Genomic DNA, 19,494 nt, shown 5'->3' with positions numbered 1-19,494 from the left:
TGCTTAATAGATTAATGTAATTTATTTCAGGAATATTGATTTATTGGTATAGTGCCATACTTTGTATTTTATAGTAGCAAATATAAAAGCCTCCAAAAATATTGTAAAAGCCAGTTTCCTTTTTTTTGGTCAGTTTTACTTGTCTTCAACAATTATATAGTTTTTCAATAATCTCTTCATATTAAAAGCTAAAACTGGCTTTTACACCCTTTTCATGCTACTATCAGTGGAATTACTTTTGCAATCTAGTCATGTGCAAATGGATCAAGTTCTGTTTTTTTTTTAACCCTTTCCATTAACTGGATTCTATTTAAGCACTAAGTGGGAATGTTAGTTATTTTCTACCTTACACAGTAAATCAGAGTTATGTTCCTTGCCATTGATGCCTAGAGGCCCAACTTAGTAGTAGTATTGATATATACGGGCATCTGTCTGAACTTACCATGTCATAGCCACTCTATCTTATGTCAGTTATCTCAATTCCTCTTAGTAAAATGTATGATAAGGGGTTCAAAAGCTCAATTTGGTTCATATTATTCCTAATGTGTGTATTATGGTGTATTTATTTTAGTGCAATCGGTTATTGCGATGGTGTCCAGCCCCAGATTGTGGTTATGCAGTAAAGGTAGCACATTATGATACTAAACCTGTGACGTGTCTTTGTGGACATACATTCTGGTCAGTACATTATATTTTCAGTAATATTGCACTAGACTTTGTTTTGTTTTTTTATTTTATTTTTTTATTGTTGCATTGTAAGAAGCAGGGCTGTGAAATGTTATTTCACTTTTTATAAGGTTTCATTTGTACACCATTAATTCCTACTTGTAGGTTTGTTGACATTTTATTAAATATCCTTGTTGAGGATGATTGCATCAGCATGCCTATGTGGTTTGCCTCTCAAACACATGGTTTTCAGTTCTATTCCACTACGTGTCTTTCTGTTATAGTCCACCCCACTGATTGGATGCTAGTCCATTACAAGATTAATTCCAGTTACTACTGGTACAAATTTTCAGCTGAGTTGACTGGGACTACATAAAATGAAATCTCTTATTCAAAGGCACAACATGTCACCCAGTCTAGAAATTAAACCCATGAACTTAGGAACATTAGGTCAGAGGCCTTCACTATGTATTTGTATGTATATTTATGCATGATACACATTAACATGCTTTTGCTAATGGCCTTAGGTGACCATGTAGTTGTAAGCAGATACTCACTTTTCTCAACTCTCTCATTTTTGATGCACCAAAATATCCAGGATATGATGGCTGGGAGGAAAGATCATACCAGTGCTTGGCAGAAAGTTTGAAAGGAAAAGTCAGTCTTGGAATTTGGTTTCAGAGCACAAAGATCTAGATCAGTGATTCCCAAACTTTTTCAGACTGCTGCCCTCTTGACACCCATGCCACATTCCTACTGCCCCCACCCTAAATAACCATCACAACGATAGACCCCTTTCTGAAGCAAATTCAAAGCAGTTGTATTTAACAAATAAAACTTAACCTAATAAACCCATTATTTTGTTATTTTTCCATGAATTTCTACCCCATTATCATCCTACTTTTTACATAAATTGTTACCCCATTATCGCCTCACTTTTCTTTAATGCTCCTTGGAACTTTCCACTGCCCCCAGGGGAGCAATACCACCCACTTTAGGAATCACTGTTGCAACATATTCTAGCTGACACTCTGACATCTTAATATTTTTTAAAAAACATTTTTACTATTGTGAGAACATTTTTTTGTTTTTTTAACACTCAAAAGAAATTAATTTTTTTTTTTTATTTTGTTTTCATAGCTTTAATTGTGGAGAGAATTGGCATGATCCTGTCAAGTGCAAATGGTTAAGGAAATGGATTAAAAAATGTGATGATGATAGTGAAACTTCAAATTGGATTGCTGCTAATACTAAGGTATATATTTTCACTGAGTTATTGTTGCATGTTAAATAATTTTATTTTCTGTTGATGAATATTCATAGAAAAAGAAAGTTAAGAATGATGCTGGTGTCAGATTTTGGGATGCTGGATGTCAAATATAAAATGAAAGACTAAAATGAGTGGCAGTACTGTAGAGCCTCTCATCATGGAAAGATACAGTGATGATGATGATGATGATTCTGTATTATGTAATTATATGTTTATGAATTAAATAAGAATTATTTTTAAACTTTTGAATAATCTAGATTTTGTGTGCATATGTAAGTCTGAGAGAGCAGGGTTGTTTGCTTATTTTAAAATATCTTGTTTGCCAATTTACTACCACTACATAAAGTATTGGAATGGATTCAAGTCAGTTTTTAATGTTTACGCTCCACTTAGACTTAGGTCTGTCATGAACCTTAGGACTTAAAAGGTCAGGCCTTAAACCCAGCTTCCATGGCACATAAGTGACTGAGATTACAACATTCTCTTCTGAACAGGATACAAGTTTAATGCAGAGTTAACTTCGGAGCTGTTGCTAAGACTTATTGTAGCTCAGTAGAATGGAGTAATCTGAAATGGTGCTTATATTTACCTTTTGAAGGATTTTTCTATCTTCTTCACTAATTCAAGTTATACAGGTTTCACCACCAATCAAATGCATGGAGAAGCACAAAGGAAAGTACAAGGAAGGGCTGACTTCTTGCATGTGTAATGTCCTGCACACTCAGTTTTGCATTGGCACTTTTTAAGGAAGAGACAAAAAATCTTGCTTTCAAACTGGGCATATTTTTCATCAGGCCAATAACACATCTCACCAGCTGTCTGCACCTTGTGTAGACACTACAGAAGATCAGATGCAAGTAATAGAACTATTTCCTATACTGTATGGTGAATCCAGTTCAGAGTTGTGTGTAAATAAAACCCAGAAAATCATGTTTGCAGAAAAGAACAGACACTATGATGCAATCCCACCCATGCAAGGAGCTCCTGCACCAGCTCATCTAACGAGCTACCTATCAAGCAGGACACACATATGGCACCAGGTTCTCCAGACAAAGCCAGCACTGTCATCAGCTATCACCTGGGGGGTGGAAAAATAATGACGATGGCACATTCACTATTCACTGGACTGAACTAAGAGCCATAGCAGAACAATGCCAAGCACTTAAAAAGTGCCAATGCAAAACTGAATGTGCAGGATGTGGCACATGCAAGATGTCAGCCCTTCCTTGTACTTACCATTGCATTTGATTGATGATGAAACCTGTATATCCTGAATTAGTGAAGAAGATAGTTGACAAATCCTTCGAAAGGTAAATATAAGGCTATTTGTGTAGAATATTGCATAATGAATAATGTTTATTATAATAAAACTTATTTCCTGTTCATCGCAATTATTCATTTTTAATGTTGGATACCATCTCAGATTCTGGTCACCATTTTCGATTTTCATGTTGACAATCATGCCTGTCTTAAAGAGCATGTTTTAAACTACAGGTGTGCCAGACTGCATATTTGTATCACCTTTTGGAGGATTTTTCTATCTTCTTCATTAATACACGGTAACGTGGGATAGATTTTGCAAATACTGGCAAGTAATACAGTTGATTCATAAAACTGAGTGATTGTAATGGTAAGGTAATATCAAAGTTGAATTGGTGGATAGTTAGACGGATGAGAGGACTGACGATGTGCGACTATGAAACGATTGATGATTATCAATTTTGCAGAGCCTCTTGATATACTACATTTTTGGTCTTGTCCTCTGGAGCATAAAAAAAACAAATGATTTGGATTGCCAACTCTTGAGCATGCTTCATACTGTTAGCCATGGGAAAGAAAACAGGTTCTGCAAGGTTTAGGCCTACCTCTTCCAAGGACTGTCCCTGGGCCTTGTTTATGCTCATTGCAAAACTCAGTTTTACAGGAAATGACAGTCACTTGAACTCAAAGGGTATGTCGGAAGGAATCAGCGGTATCCTTGGTATGAAGACCTCACCTCTTGCTTTGCCAATGAAAATGTTCACCTCTAAGACTCTTGACATCGTCTTGATTGTAAGTTGTGTGCCATTGCAAAGCTTGGGTGGGTCCAAGTTTCTTAAAAGCATCTCTAGTACACCAACTTTGAGTTACAAGTTGTGAAGTGGGAGGCCTGCTGGTGCCAGGCTATTCAAAAATTCGCTGGTATAGTGCACAACTTCATCAGAGTTGAGCACAGTCATTTGACTTGTAGCTGCAACATTCACCAGGCAGCTGATCCAGGAGTTTAATGTTCAAATCGTCCACTGCCACATTCTTTGGTGCTAAGATGGAACACATGGCATACCTGTGAATGCATTTGTTGTTTGAGTGCAGTCATAGAGCTAAGCTTTTTTCTTGCTTTCACGGTGGCATCACATTCTTGTACTTCAAAGTTATTAGGGTAGGAGGTGAAGGCACCATTAGACACACATGTAGCTTTCTTTTTGTAGTTTCAAGATTGCAAGTTAAATATTTTAGTTTAAGTGATAACAAATAAAATTACTTATCTTTTAAAGAAAATTCGCATATTGTAGCTGGTGTTGTTGAGTGTTGTAGCTTATTGTAACATGGCCGTATCTCACACTGCGCAATAAAAATGATTAAGATGTTATGGCGAACCAACTTCCAAGTCATTTGGTCATTACATTGTGCCATATCCTGTCCACAAATCCTGCAGTTGACTGTGTACTTAATGTGACCTTAGTGTGACATACAGGCGCTGCATACATAATTGTTTTCCTTTTGGAAAGCCGCGTTGTTCTTACAAATGTCACGCTGTTTACATAAAGGAGTGCATGGTTGAGCCTTACAGAAGCTTTACTTAATTCATATCAGTATATGTGAGGTGGGGGCACATTATAGATTTTTATTGAAATCTAATTCGCCTATAATTCAACTGGATGTTAGTTTAACATGTATGCAAAGTTTCAAGATTGGTTCTCTGGTATAAGCACTAAGACAGATGGGAATTGCCATTTATGTATATAGATGCAAAGAAATTTTGAGAACATAAGTTATTTAGCTTCAAATCATCTTGATTGAACAAACAAACGAATGATTAGAGGAATTCTAAACCTGACCAATTTCATCTTTGGGGGGTACATTTCAGACTACACTATCTAATGTTTTTTTTTTTTTAAGACAGTAAAGTGATATGAAGGAAATTTGGCTGCTATTATATATCAGACAATTGTATAGAGACTGTGAAATACCCCTAAATAGTGGAAATAGACTAGTTTCATTAAAATTTGAAGTATTTCAGAAATAATGGAGTAAAATTCCAGATATTTCATACTGACCAACTGAATTAACTAATGGAGTAACAAATAATATCAACCTTATTTCTAAATGAACATCACTCTTTACTCTTTTTACTCTTTTTACTCTTTTACTTGTTTCAGTCATGTGACTGTGGCCATGCTGGAGTACCGCCTTTAGTCGAGCAAATCGACCCCAGGACTTATTCTTTGTAAGCCTAGTACTTATTCTATTGGCCTCTTTTGCCGAACCACTAAGTTATGGGGACATAAGCACACCAACATCGGTTGTCAAATGATGTTGGGGGGGACAAACACAGTCCCACAAACATATACACTCGTACATATATGTATATACATATATACGACGGGCTTCTTTCAGTTTCCGTCTACCAAATCCACTCACAAGGCTTTAGTCGGACTGAGGCTATAGTAGAAGACACTTGCCCGAGGTGCCATGCAGTGGGACTGAACCCGGAACCATGTGGCTGGTAAGCAAGCAACTTACCACACAGCCACTCCTACACCTACAACATTATCACCTTTTTTTTATCTTCCATGTTATTTTTTTAAATAATCAAATTTTCCATTGTTACCAACTAGGTTGCTATCAATTTTGATTGGTCACCCCTTGTAATAAATTCTTAAAATTCTTATGCCATTTGCTTTATTTTCAGGAATGTCCCAAGTGCCATGTCACTATAGAGAAGGATGGAGGCTGTAATCACATGGTATGCAAAAACCAGAATTGTAAAGCAGATTTTTGCTGGGTCTGTTTAGGGCCCTGGGAACCTCATGGCTCTTCCTGGTAATTAAGAAATATTTATCTTTTGATTATAAAAAAAATAAGTGGAAAGTTTCATAAATAGGGTGTCAAAGAGCACCCTATTTAGGTTTATATTTCTACATTGTTGAAATTTTGCCAAATTTACTTAGCCTTTTCTCCCTGTTGTCTTAAAAACCAGGCATATTATTGGGTTACTCTTTTACTTGTTTCAGTCATTTGACTGCGGCCATGCTGGAGCACCACCTTTAATCGAGTAACTCAACCCCGGGACTTATTCTTTTGTAAGCCCAGTACTTATTCTATCGGTCTCTTTTGCTGAACCGCTAAGTAACGGGGACATAAACACACCAGCATCGGTTGTCAAGCAATGCTAGGGGGACAAATACAGACACACAAACACACACGCGCATATATATATATATATATATATACATACATACATACATACACGATGAGCTTCTTTCAGTTTCCGTCTACCAAATCCACTCACAAAGCTTTGGTCGGCCCGAGGCTATAGTAGAAGACACTTGCCCAAGGTGCCACGCAGTGGGACTGAACCCGGAACCATGTGGTTGGTAAACAAGCTACTTACCACAGAGCCACTCCTGCGCCTATTTAATTGTCAAGAAAGTAATTTCATTTTTCACAGATAAATAGTTAAAATTTTTTGAATGACTTTAGTCAATGTTATGGTTTTTTCCTTTTGACATTTGATAGCTGTTACTTTTGGCTTACTTTAGAAGCAACTTGTGTTTGATTTTGTTTACAGCATTTAGTTCAGTGTCAGTATTTCTGTAAAGGCAAGAAAGCTGCTGCTGCTACTCACAAAGAAATATGTAAAGTTTATGGTGTTGTTTGCTTAACAGAATGCACATGTCAGAAATGGTTTAAAAAATTCCGTTCTGGAGATTTTTCACTCAAAGATGACCAACGCTCTGGTCAACCTACTGAAGTTGATGATGACCGAATCAAAGCTGTAATTGAATCTGGTTGTCATATAAATGTGCAAGAGATTGCCGAGAGGTTAAATGTATCACTCACAACAATTGAAAATCAAATGTCTTGGACTTGTTAAGAAGCTCGATATTTGGGTTCCACATAAATTGAAAGAGATTCACTTAATACAATGAATTAATATTTTTATAATATGCATCTCAAACGCAATGAAATCGGCCTTTTTTTTAAATGAATCCTCACTGGTGATGGAAAATGAGTTATTTACAATAACATTAATCAAAAACGATCATGGTCCAAGAATAATGAACCAGCACAAACCATGTCAAAAAGAAGTCATGCTGTCAGTTTAGTGGGATTACAAGGGTATTGTGTATTTTGAGCTGCTGCTTCCAAGGAACCAAACGAGCACTTCAGATGTTTACTGCCAACAACTAATCAAACTGGAGGAAGCAATCAAAGAAAAACGACCAGAATTGGCAAATCGTAAAGGAATCCTTCCACCACGATGACACAAGACCACACAGATCTTTGCTAACTCATTACAAATTATTAGAGCTTGGTTGGGAAGTGATGTCACATCCACCATATATCCCTGACCTTGCACCATCAGTTTACCATTTATTTCAAAGTTTGCAAAAGTCTTTGAATGGTAAAACTTTCAATAATGATGATGACCTGAAATTGCACTTGCTTCAGTTTTTGGTTAAGGATCAGAAGTTCCATGAGTACAGAATCATAAAGTTGCTTGAAAGATGGCAAAAGGTCATCAAATAAAATGGAAAATATATAATTGGTTAAAGTTCATTCTTTGTATGACATAAAATTACTTTTATTTCACACTAAAAAACTGAAATTACTTTCTTGTCAATCCAAGAAATGACTATGTACAAAATCTTTCTCTACTAGAAATCTAGAATCAAACCTCTGTAATTCCGACTCTCTATTGAAATTTTATGTCCTCTGTTTAAGAGCTGTTATCACACTTACACACTTATTTCCTGTTGTGCATTATTTAAAGAATACTTCCATATTGTTTGTTTCTAGGTACAACTGCAACCGATTTGATGAAGAAGAAGCAAAAAAAGCAAGAGATGCTCAGGAGGTGAAAAAACTACATTTATTTTGCCCCCCCACTTCCATACTTACCCCTAATTCATTTAGTTTAAGTTAAAAGATTTAAACAAGTGGGATATTAGGCCATTATGAGAGAATATGTAGAAGTCTTAGATAATTCATTAATAAATATAATAACTTATATTTATCAATGTGCTTTTATTGAGTCTGCTTTCCCTTGAAATTTTATATCTTTGATTGTTGACAAACAACTGTCACTTTTCCCTTTTTAAAGGAATATACTGCTTCATATGCTATTATCTAATATGGCATTTGAAAAGGGTTAACTGTGTGTGACTTTGCATACTTTGGTTGGAATGTGTGTACTTGTGAATGTCTGGTGCCCTTGACAGTATATGTTTATGGACACTTGACTGTGTCTCTCTCTCTTTGCCCCCAACTGTACATTTTTGTTTTCCTTATGTTTGTGGGTATTGTTATAAATTTTCTTTTACAACCTTGTATAAACAACAAAATTTTAGGAACGTCTTTCTTTTTCTTTCCCCCTTCCTTTTGCTTTCTTTTAGAAGTCCCGGGCGGCGTTACAGCGTTATCTATTTTATTGCAATCGATATATGAATCATATGCAGAGTTTAAAGTTTGAACACAAGGTAAGTGAATTTATGTGAATATAAACTTTTATTCTTTAATTTAAGAAATATCACCTTCTCTATTCTCTGGTTTTGGAAATATCAACCCAGAAACACCCATCAAGTTCTTGACACTTATTTCTGATATAAGGCCAGCAATTTTGTGGGAAGGGGACAAGTTGGTTACATCAACCCCTGTACTTGACTGATACTTATTTTATCAACCCTGAAAGGATGGAAGGCGAAGTTGGCATTGGTGGAATTTGAACCCAGAATATAAAGAACCAGAAGAAATGCTACTAAGCATTTTGTCCAATAGGTCTGCAACAATAGTAATAGTGGGTTCAAATTTTGGCACAGGGCCAGCAAATTCATGGGTGGAGGTACAAATTGATTACATTGACCCCAATGCTCAGTTGGTACTTATTTTATCAAGCCCAAAAGGGATGAAAGGCAAACCTGGTGCACAACAACTTGTTAAAATGGTAAAAGAGGGGACAATAAGTCAAAGGCAGTGATACTATCCAAAAGTACATGCATACTACATGGGATAAAATGGAAGAAGCTGCTTTTACAGACATTTCACTTTCCTTCTTAACCCTTTCGCTACCAACCCGGCTGAAACTGCCTCTGGCTCTGTATTACAAATGTCTTGCTTTCATAAGTTTTGAATTAAAATCTTCCACCAAACCTTAGTCACAATTTATGTTCCTAACACTAGCTAAATGATAACTAAGTTATTTCACGAAATTCTTTGTTATATTTAATGTAATTGAAAGAAACACAGAACCCCTCAAAATAAATACAGTAACGAAAGGGTTAATTGTAACAGTATTGCATATTTTCTGTTGGAAAATAGAATAATAGAGTAGCCTCCCTTAATCCTTACATGCTCCCCCTTCTCTCTTTCTCTCTCACTTCAAATTTTACTATTCATCAATGTGGCTCATTCAATATCTCTAAAATGAGGGTATGACATTATACTAGATATTGAGTCTGTTCAGCATTTCTTCAATGTAGCTTCCTTTGTGACTCAGATATTGGAGAAGAGAATTCTATTCAATACTTAATCTATTGATTATTCTTTGTCTTCCAATGTGTCTGTAATACAGATGATAGAACTTTATTCACCCAGATACAATAAGAGTAAGAATGTTAATGTTTAAGGTTTTTTTTTTTTCAAAAAACAGAATCCAAGTAGATAAAAGGAAGAGAATGTGTGTTTGAATGAAAATATATATATATATATATATATATATATAGTCATTTGATTTTATGTATATTGTCCTTTACTAGCATGGGTTGGATAAGAACATATTACTGAGTTATGCCCTTCCTGCTAAAAGGCTCTAAGTTCTCTGTGTAAAAATATGCCATGGATGTTTATTGTTCAATAGACTGGGAGATTATTGCTTCCCATGAAGGGCATCAGGTTGGACGAGACTGCTTCGACATACTCTTGTCTGAACGATGCAAGCACAGAAAAGTAGATGTTGAAATGATGATAGATTTTCCATCCCAAACGTCTCTTCATTTTTGCAGAGTTCCCTCATCACTACCACCACATTCATACAAGCTGACTGTTCTTCTAAAAACAGCACTTTTGTCTATTACAAATACTAGACAAGGAGTTGACCCAGGTAGTATTGCCTCAACAGACTGGATCTTTTGGTTTTACATGCCGCCAGCAGGTATCTGGATTCTTTTTGAAGGAGCTTGATTTGAGTTAGCCAGAGACCTTACATCTGATGGCCAAGATGGTGAAAATTAGTTACGCTGCAATACAAGTTAATTTGCTTATGTTCCAGTATCATTTAGAAAAATGAAAATATTACCTTGGGTATCTTATCAGCAAGAACATAAGATTTGGCCTGCGACTGAGGAAACTGGAGATCAATTTGATGGCAGACCAGCTTACTGTTATCCATCTTTCATACATAGGAAGCAGTTGCCATTTAGCATCAGCAAACAGATTTGAATTGAAGAATAAAATATTTATCTAGAGAGATGTAAATTTATTTGAATTTAGTCTTAATCTAATCATTATCATCATCATCATCATTGTTGTTTAACATCCGTCTTCCATGCATGCATGGTTGACAGGAGTCAGCCACGTAGAAAATCTACCCAAGGCTGCTGTGTCTGTTTTGTTACACTCTTTCATCTTCTGACATAAATGCCTTGACCCTCTCATAATTCCTTGTCTTGTGAGTTACTTGGTTACCCTACCAGTGCTGGTGCCATGTTAAAAGCATCCAGTCCACACTGTAATATGGTTGCCGTCTGGAAGAGCATCCAGCTGTAAAAATCTTGCCAAAACTAACTTCACTTGTGCTAGTGCCATGTAAAATCCACTGAGTCCACTCTGTGGATAATAGTTCAACCACTTTAACCCTTTAGCATTCCCATTAATCTAACAAATGTAATGCTTATTGATTTACATTATTCTGAATTCATCATGCACTATCATATAGTTTCGAGATTTCGATGATATAACTGTTTGTTTTTAAAATGACATTGTAGGATAGGTGTGAGAGGCCAGATCTGACTGATTTGAAGATAAAACAAGGACTATTTTGGCCGGATATGGCCGGTTTGAATGCTAAAGGGTTAAACTATCATATGTCCCTTTATCACCTATGCCCTTATTGGTCATCTCTCATGCACACACTTGTCAGTCCATCCTGTGTCACACTGTGGTGTGACTAAAGAAGACGGATTTAATTTTTTTCTGTTCACTGTACAGTGCTTCCAGTGCAAGTCAGAATGACTCCTCAGCTATCTGACCATTTCATCAACTCTTTGTACCATTTCATTCTTATATTTCTTATCTGCCATGACACACATGCTTAATAATCTTCATCAGATGCACCCTACCTATACCCCCATCCCAGCTATTTGCTATTGACATCATTTATCCTCACTATATATCCCACTCTCTTTCCTATTGCCTCTAGTGCTGGTACCACTGTAAAATGCACCCATTAACTGTGTGGGGGTCAGAACATAACCTCCCCAGTGTTTGAGTTACAAAAAAAAATGTACCCAGTAAAATTGTTGGTGTTAGGAAGGACATCCAACTATAAAATACAAAGTAAAATTGAAGGCGGTGAGCTGGGAGAAACGTTAGCGCGCCAGGCGAAATGTTTAGCGGTATATCGCCTGCCGCTACATTCTGAGTTCAAATTCCGCCGAGGTCGACTTTGCCTTTCATCCTTTCGGGGTCGATAAATAAAGTACCAGTTTCGCACTGGGGTCAATGTAATTGACTTAATCCCTTTGTCTATCCTTGTTCGTCCCCTCTATGTTTAGCCCCTTGTGGGTAGTAAAGAAATGAATACAAAGTAAAATTGAAATTTACAAGCAAGCTGTGGTCCTTGAACCCCTCTGGGACCGAAGCAGTAATGGTGACTATTCAGTTTGAGGTTTCCTTTCTTAGTGTATGTTAACGTATCATGTACCTCTAAGAATTCCTTTTTCAATAAATATCATTGTTTTGTTGTTTTAGTTGTATGCATTGGTGAAGGTAAAAATGGAAGAGATGCAACAGCATAACATGTCTTGGATTGAAGTCCAGTTCCTTAAAAAGGCCGTAGATGTACTTTGTCAATGTCGCCAGACACTTATGTACACTTATGTTTTTGCATTCTATTTAAAGAAGAATAACCAGTCCATTATATTTGAAGTAAGTAACAACTCTGTCATTTCTTCAGTTACAAATGTTTGAAAATTCTTTATGCAGCAAAATAATTTCTTCAGTGTTTTTCGTTGTAATCTGATTAACATTTTATTTATCTTCTTTTTAATAATGATTTATAAGTTTAGTCATGTATTACTCTGTGTGTGTGTGACATATATTAGTAATCATGTATTATTGAGTGCATTTGAAAACTTTACAGACTCCTCCTTCCCTCTAGTTTCCAACTGTAATGACTCTGTAAACAGTACTTCAACAACTAAACACTCTCCAACCAACTCTGTACTGCATACACTAGTAAAATCTCTCCAAAATAATCTCTGCACTCATCCAGCCTGACCACCATGTACACATACACGCTCATTGCAAAAACACTTCTGGTTTTAAACCATCAAGGTTACTGCTACTGACATTACCTCCTCTATTACTCTCTAATGCTGCATCCCAGAGGCAGCACCTATCACTGTCAAATGCTGAAATATTTCTCCTAGTCATCAGTATATAAGAGTGCCCATTGTCATTCAACATTAAACTCTTCCATTGTGAATGGTAAGACTATGATAAATAGAAGAGAACTGAGCTCTGAATCATTATCTGCAAACTAAATTTGTCACTATCCTCATTGCGAGCAGCACCCCTGTACATGGCTTCAATAGTTTACACAAGCTATTTGCCTACTCCTAGCTTTCTTCAAGTCATCAAACTGGGGGCTCTGTCAAAGGCTTTCTCTAGTTTGATAAATACTAGGTGCTACAGCTTATTCTTAGCTAAGTACTTTTCCTGTAAATGTCTCACTAGGAGGAAGGCATCTCATCCAGACTAACTCTTTCCTTAATCAGTTAAGCTATAATCTTTCTTCTTCATCTTTCATTATTTGGTCCAACAATTTGATGCTTCTGTAATTACCTGTCTCTAAGCCATCTCCTTTGCTCTTGTAGCAGTTTACTATGATTCTGCTATCCAGTCATTGAATATGGCACTTTGCACAACCTGGCTGACTATATGATAACTAGTCCACATCCTGTTCTGCAGGATGTTTTAAGCATTCCAGCAGTAATTCTGAATGCTTTCTGAGGAGAGGCTTTCTTTGCCTTCATAGCCTTAGTTACTTTATTTATATACTACTATCTTCAAGAATGGCTGCACCCTTTGTTGTGTCCATGCTGGGAAGACTCTTTTTGTTCCCTGCATTCTCCACGCTTAATAGTGTTTCTGAAAGAAAAGAGGGAAAGCAGTGGTCTTATGAAAGACCAAGTGCAAGTGTACCATTATCCATTTATACACACTTCTCACCTACATCATGGTTCTGGTATTTTGCTGTGTAATTTGGTGCATTTCATGTCATCTAACATTTGTCAAACTTCTCGCCTTTTTTCTTTGCTAAGTAAACCTGTCACCTAGCTTCCCCTCTAGCAACCTGATATAAATCTCTGCTGCCTCTATTCTCTGTCTTTCCAGGCCTGTCACTTTGTTGCTGTGACTCCAACATTTAGTTTTGGCTGGAACCTAGTACCAGCAACAGACTTGGTCTGTAGCTCTCAGCAGGAACTTCTAATTGTCTTCTCTGCTCTCCTCCTGCCTATCATCAAATGCTTCAACTAGCATTTCTGTAAACTTCCGATTGTTTGCTGGTTCTTTAAGCTTCCATATCTTCCCTTCTGAAAGTTTCTGCTTTTGAGTCTTCCTAGTTCAAATCTGAAGTTGTTTTTCACTAACTGATGTCAGGTTTTATATTCTTCACCAGGGAAAGTTTTTATTTCACAACCATATTTGTTTATCTCATTTCCTACTGAGAATTAAATGTATTTGGTGTATGTGCTCACCAGATTCATAAGTGATCAAAAATTGGTTTATTTCCTGAAATTAGTGTTGGAGATTATCATGTCATTGGCACCACAGAACTCCTGCGGCTTTCTCTCCTCATTTTAGAACCCATGCTTCTTTGCACACCATGGAATCCATCAGAGTGCTGTCCAAAATGTCCATTGCTGTAGCCTTCATGAAGGCCTCATACTTAGTATTTCTGTTCATCTATCAGTCCAAATTGTGGAGCGTAAACAGATAAATGTCACAACACTAGTTCAAGCTTCATTATTATCCTATTACTCACTCTTTCTTGATCATTTTTATTTACACATTTTTCTGCTGATTGTATGCATACTCTACCCACACCATCATTATTGCCTATCCAGAAGAATTTAAACATTTGTTCCTTGCTCATGACAAATCTTACAGAGAGGCTCCTTTATCTTTCCTCATGCACACAGCACATGCTGCTAACACTCTATGATTTCAACAGTCTCTCCCAACATACTTTTCATTGTGTTTACATTGATTGTGGGTAACTGGGGAACAGTTTCCCCACTTCTGAAAAGGTTTGCCAAGCATGTAGCAGGCTCTTGGACACATGCAAATATCTAAATATCTCCTCAATGATTTAGTATTACCTCTAAGCACTAAAGCAGCAGGACAAAGTGTTTGCAAGAAAAGGAAAGGGTGTGTGTGTGTGTGTGTGTTTGTGCTTTGCTTAGTTTGTATTGTGAAATATTTTTGTTTTGAATTATCTCTCAAAACTGTTATATAATTAAATTAGCTCTACTCAATAGTGTATGGTGTTATGTTTGAAACCAGTGCAAAGTGGCTCTGGTTGTGTATAACAACAGCAGCAACAGTAATGTGGCGAGTCATGAACTAAAAGATGATTTGCCTCCTATGTGGTATCACAATTTTCTTTATCCTTCTGTCTTTATATAATTTATTATCATCAGCTTCTTAATACTTATTTTTCCATGCTGGCATGGATTGGACAAGTCTATAACATCACCAATCATCTTGGTTTTGTGTATGTAGCTTTTATTTTCAATCCAAAAATTCTAATCAACACCTTCATCAATTGGCTTTGTCTCTTGTACAGTTTTCTTTCAAACTATTCACAAACATCCTTTTCATCTGTATTTCTTATATGAGAGTTTACATTTGAGTTTTTTGTTTGTTTTTTTCTTTGCAGGAAAATCAAAAGGATCTAGAAATTGCAACTGAACAGCTCTCTGAATATCTAGAACGAGAAATCACTTCAGACATGTTAGCAGATATTAAACAGAAAGTGCAAGATAAATATAGGTAATGATATTTGTGTTGGATTTCACCGATGTTACTGACAGTTTCACATAGTCCCAATGTTATATCATAGGGGTTCATTGGGTTAGCCACTGTATAGTATTTGTATCACGTGTCCCTTTACACAACCACTGAGTGGTATCAATGTCATCTGATAGGAGCCTGAAGAATATGGTAATTGGGTAGAACTGTTTGGATGCAGACGATTTGGCACGGCTAACTGCACAGTCAGCTTATTTTGGCCCTGGAGGCAAATGCATGTATATACAGAAGGAAAGATATATATCATCATCATCATTTAACGTCAAGACATTATATTTATTAATTGGACAAAGGAGACAGGAGACATGATTTATTAATTGGACACAATTGACACACATGAAAAGAAATATTCTCACACAAGCAGAAAGAGAGGGATGCGGTTGGGGGAGAAGAAGAGAAACATTAAAACATCTGATGTCAAATAAGTTAGAATTGAATCAGCAACACCAAATAGGCTGGGCCAAAGTGTGTGTGTGATGTAGTTTTATGTAGTGTCTACATTAGGCGGTGGTGGTCATAGTTGAATTTTGAGGCAGCTGCTGAGTAGGGTTTACAGTCTAAATCATAAGAGATTAAGAACAGAGATTTTGTTCTACACTCCATCCTCTTACATGTACAGTAGTCAGTAGAATACCTCTGACCTCTAATGTAAAATTTTCTCTTTCTGTTGTACCTACTATTCTACACATCAGATCCCATCAACATTTCTTGCTCTTGTTTAGCTCTGAGATCTGACTGAACAAACCCATTACCAAAGTGTTTTAGCTTTGGCTATTCCATCTTTTCATATATCTAGGACTATATTGTCCATTGTGTCTTTCCTCTTTTTTTTCCTTCTTCTAAGATGGTGAGGTGCAATGTGAGCAAATTTGGCTGCTGTTTTTAGCAAGTCAAATTTGGGCGGGATTTAAATGTTAAAACAGGACAGAGAATAAGCTCAGTAGTATCTATTATATAAAATCCGTTCTGTCTGTCTTCTAGGATCTCGGGCATCCTCCATCCAATTGCGCTCAGATTTGATATGTAGATACTCACAGTATCAGGGCGTGTATAAGTCCTGAAAAAATTACAAAAATCGATTCCAGGTGAGAATGCGATTGATAAAGCCATACTCCCAGTCAACAGCCTTATCATTACTGGTACTTTAAACTCTTCGGTTGCATATTTGTGTGAATAAAATCGTTTTTCTTTGGAATAGAAAAAAAAGTCTATCTTTACTTCTTCTTTTGCTGGAGTCTCAAATTTAGGCTAAATCAGTGTTTCTCAAAGGGGAGGCCTATGGGATGGTTGGACAAGTTGTTTTGAGAAAATTTGGTTTAAATGTTTGACAACTCAGCACCGTCCATTGGAGGGGGGGGGCATTTTGCTCGTAGTATATATTTGTTGAAGTAGTAACCTACGTAGTATGCTCCTTTTATGCTTTATACTATTTTAGCTTCAGCCTTTCGTCTGTGCATAAGTCGCATGCTGCTTTTCATTGTTTTTCATACTGTTTGCAGCTAGCAGTTTCAGTTAGTTGCTAGTACAGTCTTAGAGCCATAGATATCATAGCAATAAATTTCTATAGTCTGTGCTCAGAACAAACAGCCAACTTGTACTTTTAAATTGCCACTCTGGATTAACTAACAATATGTGTAGCATTTATTGGCATATTAGATGCTGTGTGTGTGTGTGTGTACACTGCAAGTTTTAAGCCCAAACTAAGGTTCTGCCACATGCAGTTTTAAGTGGAGTGGGAGAATTGACCATAGTTGATAGCATAAAAGACAGACGCCCCAATTTCAGCAGTACATATTCAGAAAAAAATATTTCTAAGTGCATTAAAACTTCACATATCAGACCCAAGATGATTTCCTTTGGTCTTATTCTTTTTTCCTAAAAATAATGCATCTTATATGCCATCAAACACGGTACCTTCAAATATATACAATTTTGAGTAATATTCAGTATTGTATATTTTATATATAATGAAGCACAATGTGTGTCCTGTTGGTCACACTTTGTGGGGGAAAATGTGTAAAGCAACAAATGGAGTGGGGGTGAGTGACAATCAGAGGCAGTAAAGCATACAAATAACTGTCGAAGATTTTCCTCTGAAAAATGCATTTTATTCCGAATTAAACTGAAATTTTATCATAAATTATATTTACTTTATCAGTTTCACACACACACGCATACACTTTCATTTTATTCTTTTTAGTCCATTTTTCCATGCTTGCCCTTTTCAAATTTTGCTGATTTCATCAATCTAAGAAATGTAAACGAGCATACATGCATGCACACATGCATATACACATACGTATGCACATCCATAGGTGTATACAAATATATATATATACATTCATACATCAACAGAGATGGTACAAGTGTGTCTGAGTTTTTAATTACTTCAATTCTGTGTATGTACATTTATTTACTAGGTTGCTGACCTTTAGCAGTGATTTCTCCCATTGTGTTGATGTGCCATTTTCTATCATTAATAAAACTTGGCATTCTTGATGACATGGGTATACTAGTTTGTGTGTGTGTGTGTGTATATATATATATATATATATATATATATATAAAATAACAATTTAATAAATAAAACATGCATACATATATGTACATACCTACATCTATGTACAGGACACCACAAATAAACGTAGAACACAACGAGAAACGAAAACATAAAATCAAACAAGGAAACAGACTTTTTTTAACAACGAAAAAACAGAGTACAAGACAAACAATACAAGGAATATTCACTATATATATATATATAATTGGCTATATGGGTTCAGTCCCACTGCATGGCACCCAGAACGAGTGTCGTTGGTGAATTTGGTTGGCAGAAACTGTGTGGAAGTCTGTTGTGCATGAATGTACATATATAAGTCCTGGAGTCCATCCAACTAAAGACATCAAAGTGGTGCCCCAGCATGGCCATGGCTACAACTTTCAAACTGAAACTAATAAAAAATACACACACACACACACAATCATACCACCAAATACAAATTTGTGGTCCATAGTTGAAATCCTTATTTTATTTTACATTGAAAAAAAAAAAATTTAATCTACATTTTATCGTTTCAGGTATTGTGAAAGTCGACGTAAAGTACTTTTAGATCATGTCCATGAAGGCTATGAAAAAGACCTATGGGAGTACCAAGAATGCTAAATATATATATGTATGTACATATATATGTATTTATATATATATGTATATATGTATGTGTGTATATATATATGTATATATATATATGTATATATTTATACAGATAGCAACTTATCAGAGTACAAAGAATGCTAAAATGATGACCTATCAGAATATTGCTAAAAAAAAAAATAAAAAACAAATTTCAAAAAAAAAAAATTTGGGTTTCTATTCATCATACTGTAAAACATTTTTTGTATCCTAATGTGAAAATTCCTTTTTTTTTTTTTAAAACTTATAAATAAATAAATAAATCATTATTGCTTAAACATGAACAGAAACAACAATAACAACCAAACCAACCAACACTTTGTCCACTAAATGTTATGAAGTTGGAATGTCATCCTGAGAGCTGTTATTTTCAGTTGTGCTTAAGAAATTCTGATAAGAAACTTAACTGACCGTTGCAAAATGTCCCGTATTCTCTTTGAATAAGCTGGGACTTTTTTTTTTTTTGATTTGTTCAAAGAAATATACACTAATATGTGAAAAAAATTGAACTCTTAAAAAAAAAAGACATTTTATCACAAAAAGGAAAAAAAAGAGAAATTCCTACAATTAAATAAATAAAAAAAAATTTTAAAAATACAAGAAGTCAGAATGTTTCAGTTTTGATTCTTTGTTTTTAATGTTATTCTTGTTTTGATATTCATCAGTCATTATCATGTCAACATCTACTTTTCCCTGTTTGCATGGGCCAGACATCATCATTGTTTAGCGTCTGCTTTCCAAGCTAGCATTGGTTGGACGGTTCAACTGGGGTCTGGGAAACCAGAAGGCT

The 19,494-nt window shown here is 35.9% G+C and overlaps 1 protein-coding gene across 2 annotated transcripts in view; it reads left to right on the top strand.

The window, feature by feature from the left end:
• Positions 1–19,205, top strand: part of LOC115215597 (E3 ubiquitin-protein ligase arih1l) — a 67,404-nt gene extending 48,199 nt beyond the window's left edge. Inside the window, exons 7-14 of one of the 2 annotated variants that reach the window (XM_029784817.2) lie at positions 572–678; positions 1,807–1,921; positions 5,889–6,019; positions 8,000–8,057; positions 8,599–8,679; positions 12,167–12,343; positions 15,363–15,475; positions 18,593–19,205. In XM_029784817.2, the coding sequence (XP_029640677.1) occupies positions 572–678; positions 1,807–1,921; positions 5,889–6,019; positions 8,000–8,057; positions 8,599–8,679; positions 12,167–12,343; positions 15,363–15,475; positions 18,593–18,677 (867 nt within the window). In that variant the 3' untranslated portion in view covers positions 18,678–19,205. Of the gene's footprint in view, positions 1–571; positions 679–1,806; positions 1,922–5,888; positions 6,020–7,999; positions 8,058–8,595; positions 8,680–12,166; positions 12,344–15,362; positions 15,476–18,592 lie in introns of both variants that reach the window. The other variant, XM_029784816.2, reaches the window with a different exon arrangement.
• The last annotated feature ends 289 nt before the right edge of the window (positions 19,206–19,494 follow it).

Source organism: Octopus sinensis, linkage group LG9 (genome assembly GCF_006345805.1).
Source record: "Octopus sinensis linkage group LG9, ASM634580v1, whole genome shotgun sequence".
NCBI classification, from domain to species: Eukaryota; Metazoa; Mollusca; class Cephalopoda; order Octopoda; family Octopodidae; genus Octopus; species Octopus sinensis.
The sequence above is the reverse complement of the archived record's forward strand: the minus strand, read 5'-3'. Positions and strand labels throughout refer to the sequence as shown.